Here is a 6,879-nt window from a genome sequence, read left to right on the forward strand (position 1 = left end):
AAAGCCTCATCTTTCTCCCGCGGAGCAGCTGGTAGTTTCGAACCGCTGACCTTAAGGTTTGCAGCCCGATTCGTAACCACTACGCTACCAGAGCTCCTCAATGTATAGGAAACAAAAATCCTTACTACTGGACTAATAAATAACATCCATATAAATGTAGAAAAGATTGGAGTTGTCTAAGAGTTTCATCAACACTTATTGAAGCAGCAGTCAGGAAATCAAATGGTGTCTTGCATTAGGTAAATCTGCTGCACAAGACCTCTTTAAAGTGCAGAAGAGCAAAGATAGCAGTTTAAGGACTAATGTGCACCTGACCCAAGCCATGTTTTCAGTAACCTCATATGTATGTGAAAGTTGGGCAGTGAATAAGGAAGACTGTAGAAGAATTGATGCATTTCAGTTATGGTGTTTGAGGAGATTATTATAAGTACCATGGATTACCAAAAGGCCAAACCAATGTGTGTTGGAGTAAGTATAGCTAGAATGCTCCCTGGAAGCCATGATGGCCAGACTTTGTCTCTCATATTTCAGACATATTGTCTGTAGGAACCAATCCTTGGAGAAGGATATTACATTTGGTAAAGTGGAGGATCAGAGAAAAAGAGGACGACAGCCAATGAAATGGATTGTCACAGTGGCAGCTGTAGTGGGCTCATATATAGCAACTATTGTGATGTTGGTGCATGGCCGGGCAGTGTTTCTTTTTGTTGTGCATAAGGTCACTATGAATCAGTACCGACTCGATGGCACCAAACAACAACAAAAATAGTCACTGGTGTGGCACTGTAGGATAAGCACTGGATAGCTAACCGCAAGTTCAGGTGTTCAAATACACTAGCTGTTCCTCAGAAACCTATGAGTCAGAACGGACTCAACAGCATACAACAATAGTCACTAAAAGATTACTGAGTGGCAGATGGGTTTTTGAAAGCTGCTAACATAAAGATTGGTTGTTTGAACCCAACCAACAGTGCTTTTAAAGAAAGTCCTGGTGATCTGTTTAATCCAAAGATCTGCAACATATGGGATTTCCAACCTGAAAGCAGTTAACAACACCACCACCAGCAGTATTGTATATATACATATTACTTTAGCAATTTAGTACATACTTTTGCACACATTATCTCTTTACCATTATGGAAGGTTATACTATTGTTCAGAAATGAGATGTTATAATGCTCATGTGGCTTAATATTATTTTCTCACAGTGGGCCCTGAAATTCAGTTCTCCCTGCCTGCCTGTTTTTTATGTATATTATCATGCATGGCAACGGGCAAACCTATTTTGTGCTCTGAAGAACACTGGTGGTTTTGAGAAGGACTTCATCCCACCTACACGTAAGACATGCTGCCGTTTGGAATTTTCCATTGAGAAAACAAAGTATGGATTCTAAGGAAATGAGAGAAAATGATATTGTGTTGTGGCAATACTTAAGGGGCTCTTCAACAAACTGTTTAGAAGCTCCACTGATTATAGTGGTTAGTTTCACTGGAAACATATAGATGACGTGGATGGACAGAGATTGAGATTTAAGTTTCTTATACTTTTGTGAATTTAATGAAAAACTATGTGGGAACTTGTCAGTTTTCTTCTGTATTTTAAATGAAGGATACCACTCCTCCTCAACCATTTTGGGTACATTTTTCAGAAAAGTAATCAAAATTTTATCAAAATAAATATGTTTATATAATGATTGTGGTTGTTAAGTGCCATCTTGTTGGTTCCAACTCATAGCATCTCTGTTTCCAAGGAGCTGCTGGTAGGTTTGAGCCATCAGTCTTGCAGTTAGCAGTACAGTGCTTACCTATAGCACCACACCAGGCTATTAATATTGTCACAGATATCATTGTGATAATAATAAAAATAACTATAATTTCCTTTCCTGAACACTGTGCATATTTGGAGCTATTGGGGCTAATAAGTTTGTGATATATTTGAAGGTTGTATCTGTCCACTGTTTAAAGACATTCTAGACCATATGTTTAACACACAGCTCTTGATTGTCTCCTTCACCGCAAGTCCACTCCTACAGTCGCTCCAAATTCACCTTAGTATCATCTTTGATTCCTCTCCTCTATTCCATCATGAATTTACTTTGAGTAACATGCAGATTTTTACCACTTCTCACCCACCCCAGTACTTCCTCTTCAAATCATGGCAACATCTTCTTTCATTTAAACATTTGCTGAAGTTTCCAAACTGATCTGCCAGCTTCTGTCCTGGACCCTCCATCCCTTTCAAGTAAATGCCAGATTCATTCTCATTGTCCAACCAGGCCTAGACAACATGGCCCTTCTTACCTCTCTGACCTCATTGTCATTCAGCTTCTGACTTCCTCCAGCAAACCAGAATGCTTCACCACATTTGCTCTTCCCCCTGGCCAGACTGCACTTACCCTATATTGCTGATAACTCGTGCTCTCTCTTCCTTCTGACTTGACTTAGATACTATCTTCTCAGTGATGTCTTACTGAAGAATAATAAACTTGACCTCCCCATCTATTTACCCTACCTTACATTTTCTTATAGTATTTACCATTATATAAATTACTAATTTTATTTCTGTTTTTTGTTGTTGTTGTTGTTGTTGTTGTTTCTTTTATTAACAGATATATTCTTAATCCCTAGATCAATGTGTGGCACATGTAGGGATTTACCAAATGTTTGCTGACCTTATTAAGTCAAAGTTCTTTTTTCTTTTTTTTTTTTTTAATGTGTCAGGTATTATGTTAGGCTTTGGTTGTTTGCTGTTGTTAGGTGCCATTGGGTAGATTTTGATTTATAGTGTCCCTATGCACACCAAAACAAAACACTACCCTGTCCTGCCATATCCTCACACTCATTGCCATATGAGTCCACTGTTGCAGCCACCATATTAATCCATTTTTTTTCTGAGATTCTTCTTCTTTTTCTCTGACCCTCAACTTAACCAAGCATAATACCCTTGTCCAAGGAGTGGTCCCATGTGGTAACATGTCCAAAGTACGTGAGGTGAATTATTACTGTCATTACTGCAAAGGAACATTCTGGTTGTACTTCCAAGAAAGATTTATTTGTTCTTTGACCAGTTCATGGTGCTTTCAGTATTTTTTACCAACACATAATGCAGATGCATCAGTTCTTCTCCAGTCTTCCTGATTCATTATCCAGCTTTCACGTACATATGAATCGGTTATAAATACCATGGCTTGGTTCAGTTACACATTAGTCTCAAAGTGACATCTTTGTTCTTTAAATACATTAAAGAAGTCTTTTGATACGCTCCTTGATTTCTTGACAACTGCTTTCATGAGCACTGATTGTGGACCCAAGTAAAATGAAATCCTTGACAACTTCAATCTTTTCTCTGGTTATCATGATGGTGTTTATTAGACCGTATAATGATTTTTATTTTCTTTATGTTTAAGTGTAATCCATACTGAAGGCTGTATTCTTTGATCTTCATGAATAAGTGCTTCAATTCCTGTTTCCTTTCAGAAAGTAAGATTGTGTCATCTGCATACCAAAGGTTATTAATGAGCCTTCCCACAATCCTAATGCTGTGTTCTTCTACATATAGTCCAGATTCTGCGACTGTTTGCCCAACATACAGATTGAATAAGTATGGTGAAAGACACAACCTGAGCCAACCTTTCCTGATTTTAAATTACACAGTATCCACTTTTTCTTTGAAAGACTGCCTCTTGTCTACGTGCAGGTTCCACATAAGCACAGTTAAGTGTTCTGAAATTCCTATTCTTATCCATAGTTTGCTATGATCGTCACAGGTGAATGCCTTTGAACAGTCAATAGGATACAAGTAAACATTTTTTTCTGGTATTTTCTGCTTTCAGTCAACATTTAACTGATGTCAGCAACGATATTCCTTGTTCCATGCCCTCCTTTGAATTTCTAGCTGCTCCCTTTCAATGTGCTGCTGCAACAGTTTTTTATGTATGTTGAGCAAAATTTTACTTGCTTGTGTGATATTAATGATACTGTCTGATAACTGCCGCATTCCTTTAGGTCACCTTTCTTTGGAATGGTCACAAATATGGATCTAGTCCAATCTAGGCATAAACTAGTGAGTACCTCCCAGTTTAAAGCATTTCAATTGGTATTCCACCAATCCTAGGGCTTTGTTTTTCACTAACGTCTTCAGTGTATATTGGACTTTTTCTTTCGATACCATAAGTTCTTGATCATAGGGTACCTACTGAAATGACTGAATGTCAAACAGTTCTTTTAGGTACACTGACTTGGTATTGCTTCTATCTTCTTTTGATACTTTCTGAAGCATTCAATATTTTGCCCATAGAATCCTTCAATTGTATGAGTCAAGGCTTGACTTTTTCTTCAGTTCTTTCAGTTTGAGAAATGCTGAACATGTTTTCTTTTAGTTTTCTAACTCCAGATCGTCACACATTTTATTATGATACTTTATTTTCTTGAGCTGTTCTTTGAAATTTTCTGTTCAATTGTTTTCCTTTACCATTTCTTCCATTCACTTACCTACTCTAAGTTCAAGAGTAAGTTTCAGAGTCTCTTCTGACTTAACTTTAGTCTTTTCCTTCTTTTTGTCTTCTTCATGACCTTTTACTTTCTTCATGTATGAAATTCTTGATGTCGTCCCACAACTCTTCTGGTTTTGATCATTAGTGTTTAATGCATCAACTCTGTTCTTGAAACGGCCTCTTAATTGTTGTGGGATATTCTCATGGCCATAGTTTGGCTCTTGTGGACTTGATTTAATTTTCTTCAGCTTCAGTGTGTACTTGCATACAAGCAATTAATGATCTGCTCCACAGTCAGCTCCTGGCCTATTTTGACTAATGATAAGGAGCTCCATCATTTTTTTCCACAGAGGTAGTCGATTTGATTTCTGTGTATTATATCTGGTGAGTTCCACATGTATTTATATTGTTGAAGAAAGATATTTGCAATGAAGTCATTGGTCTTATAAAATTCTATCATGTGATCACCAGCATTATTTCTATCTCCAAGGTCGTATTTTCCAATTGTCTCTCCTATTTGTTTCCAGCTTTTGCATTCAAATCACCAGTAATTATCTCGATTACATCTCTGATCAATAGCAGATGGAAGAAATTGGTAGTAATAGTTGGTGAATAAATTTAAATAGTAGTTGTAATAACAGGTCTTCTTTGTAGGCACATAAGGATTACCCTATCATAAATGACACATTAGAATTGTTGTAGTTGTTGCTAAATGCTGTGGCATCAGTTCCAACTCATAGTGACTCTATACAGGATTTTCAAGAAGCAACTCATGGGTTTGAACCACAGACTTTGTGGTTAGCAGTCCAGTGCTTATCTTATAGCACCATATCAGGACTCCATATTGCCATTAAAGTACTATATAAATATGGTTTTATTAACTGAAAATCCTGTTAAAATATATCAAAAATTTTCATTTCCATTTTGTGTTAGGGAGATGTGATTTAATTTGTACTTATTTGGTAGATTTTTTTTTTAGGTACAGGATATTGATTTTAACTAAATTTCCAAAAGCAAAACTTTTATTAGATATAAATCATTTTTATTTGTATAATCAAAGTAACTTGATGTATAATAAAACTTTGTTGTATTTCAGTGGTTTTTCCCAGTCTTCTTCATTTTTGTTTTTCAGAAAAGAGGCACAGTTAGATGAAGAAGGGCAGTTTCTTGTCAGAATAATATATGATGATTCCAAAACTTATGATTTGGTTGCTGCTGCAAGCAAAGTTCTCAGTAAGTTGAACATAACTTTACTTCTTTTGCGCAAAGTGTTTGTGGCTCAAGGTCACGCTGTATGGCTGTGTAGGATATTTGTTTCATAGTCATGATGGGGAGCATATTCATATCTACTGTTAGTCTCAGGCTATGCTGAATTCTATTCTTTCTTTTATAAACCTTTATGGGAAAGCACACTCTAAGCCCTTTCCTCACAGGAAGCCACAGATTGGGGAAGGAAAATAATTACTGACATTTAATACAATAACTTTGGTCACAATGTCAAATGTGCCATAATTACACCACTATGGTGTGCACAAAATATCACTCTCAAATCTCCTTTGCAACCAAAGGTATGCTAGCTATTAGTAAAAACAGCAGAATACAGAGATCTACACACAAAGCTCACACTGAAGAAGACAAAGTTCAAAGACTCCATGGAATGTAAGTTCTAAAAATAGTATAAAATCTTATCCCATAGCACTTAATTTATAACTAGGCTATGGCTTGACTAGGAAACACTGAAGAAGTAGATATACATACACATATGTACGCACACACACACACACACACACACACACACATATATATATATATATATTTGTCAAATAAAATTAGAGAAGCAAATATAACCATAGCAGAATACAAGAATTTAAAAAGTGAATGGTAAGTGATTAACAATAAGAAAAATATTCAGCCTCATTAGTAATCAAAATTCAAGCAAATATGAGATAACTTTTTCATATACATTTGTCAGGTCTTAAATGAAACATCTAGTGTATTCAAGGGTAGAAAAGAAGGAGAAATCTAGCTCATTTTTAATATGATAGTAAATTAAGGTAAATTTTTTTGGAGAACAATTTGGCAACCTGAGCTAAAGTCTTTTTTTTTTTTTTTCCTTAAAAAAAAAATCCAAACACTTTAGAAGTTTTAAAATGAATTAAGTTTCTTTGTATTTAGATTTATATATGACTATTTGTGACAGAATTATCAAAAAATAGGAAAGCTCGCATTTTTAATAATGTATTGGTTAAATAAATTGTTATATTTATAAGTTGAATAAAATAATGACTAAAATGGAGTCCTGGTATGATGGTGTAGGATAAGCACTAGACTGCTCACCACAAATTCAGCAGTTCAAACCCACTGGCCACTCCTTGAAAACATTGGG

General features: G+C 35.8%; 1 protein-coding gene across 3 annotated transcripts in view; it reads left to right on the forward strand.

Moving 5' to 3' along the window:
* GUCY1B3 (guanylate cyclase 1, soluble, beta 3) overlaps positions 1 to 6,879 on the forward strand; it is a 104,653-nt gene that overhangs the window by 24,032 nt on the left and 73,742 nt on the right. For all 3 annotated transcript variants that reach the window (XM_006867907.1, XM_006867909.1, XM_006867908.1), the window contains one exon: positions 5,626 to 5,726. In XM_006867907.1, the coding sequence (XP_006867969.1) occupies positions 5,626 to 5,726 (101 nt within the window). The remainder of the gene's footprint in view (positions 1 to 5,625; positions 5,727 to 6,879) is intronic.

The sequence above is a fragment of the Chrysochloris asiatica genome, unplaced genomic scaffold (genome assembly GCF_000296735.1).
Source record: "Chrysochloris asiatica unplaced genomic scaffold, ChrAsi1.0 scaffold00112, whole genome shotgun sequence".
NCBI lineage: Eukaryota > Metazoa > Chordata > Mammalia > Afrosoricida > Chrysochloridae > Chrysochloris > Chrysochloris asiatica.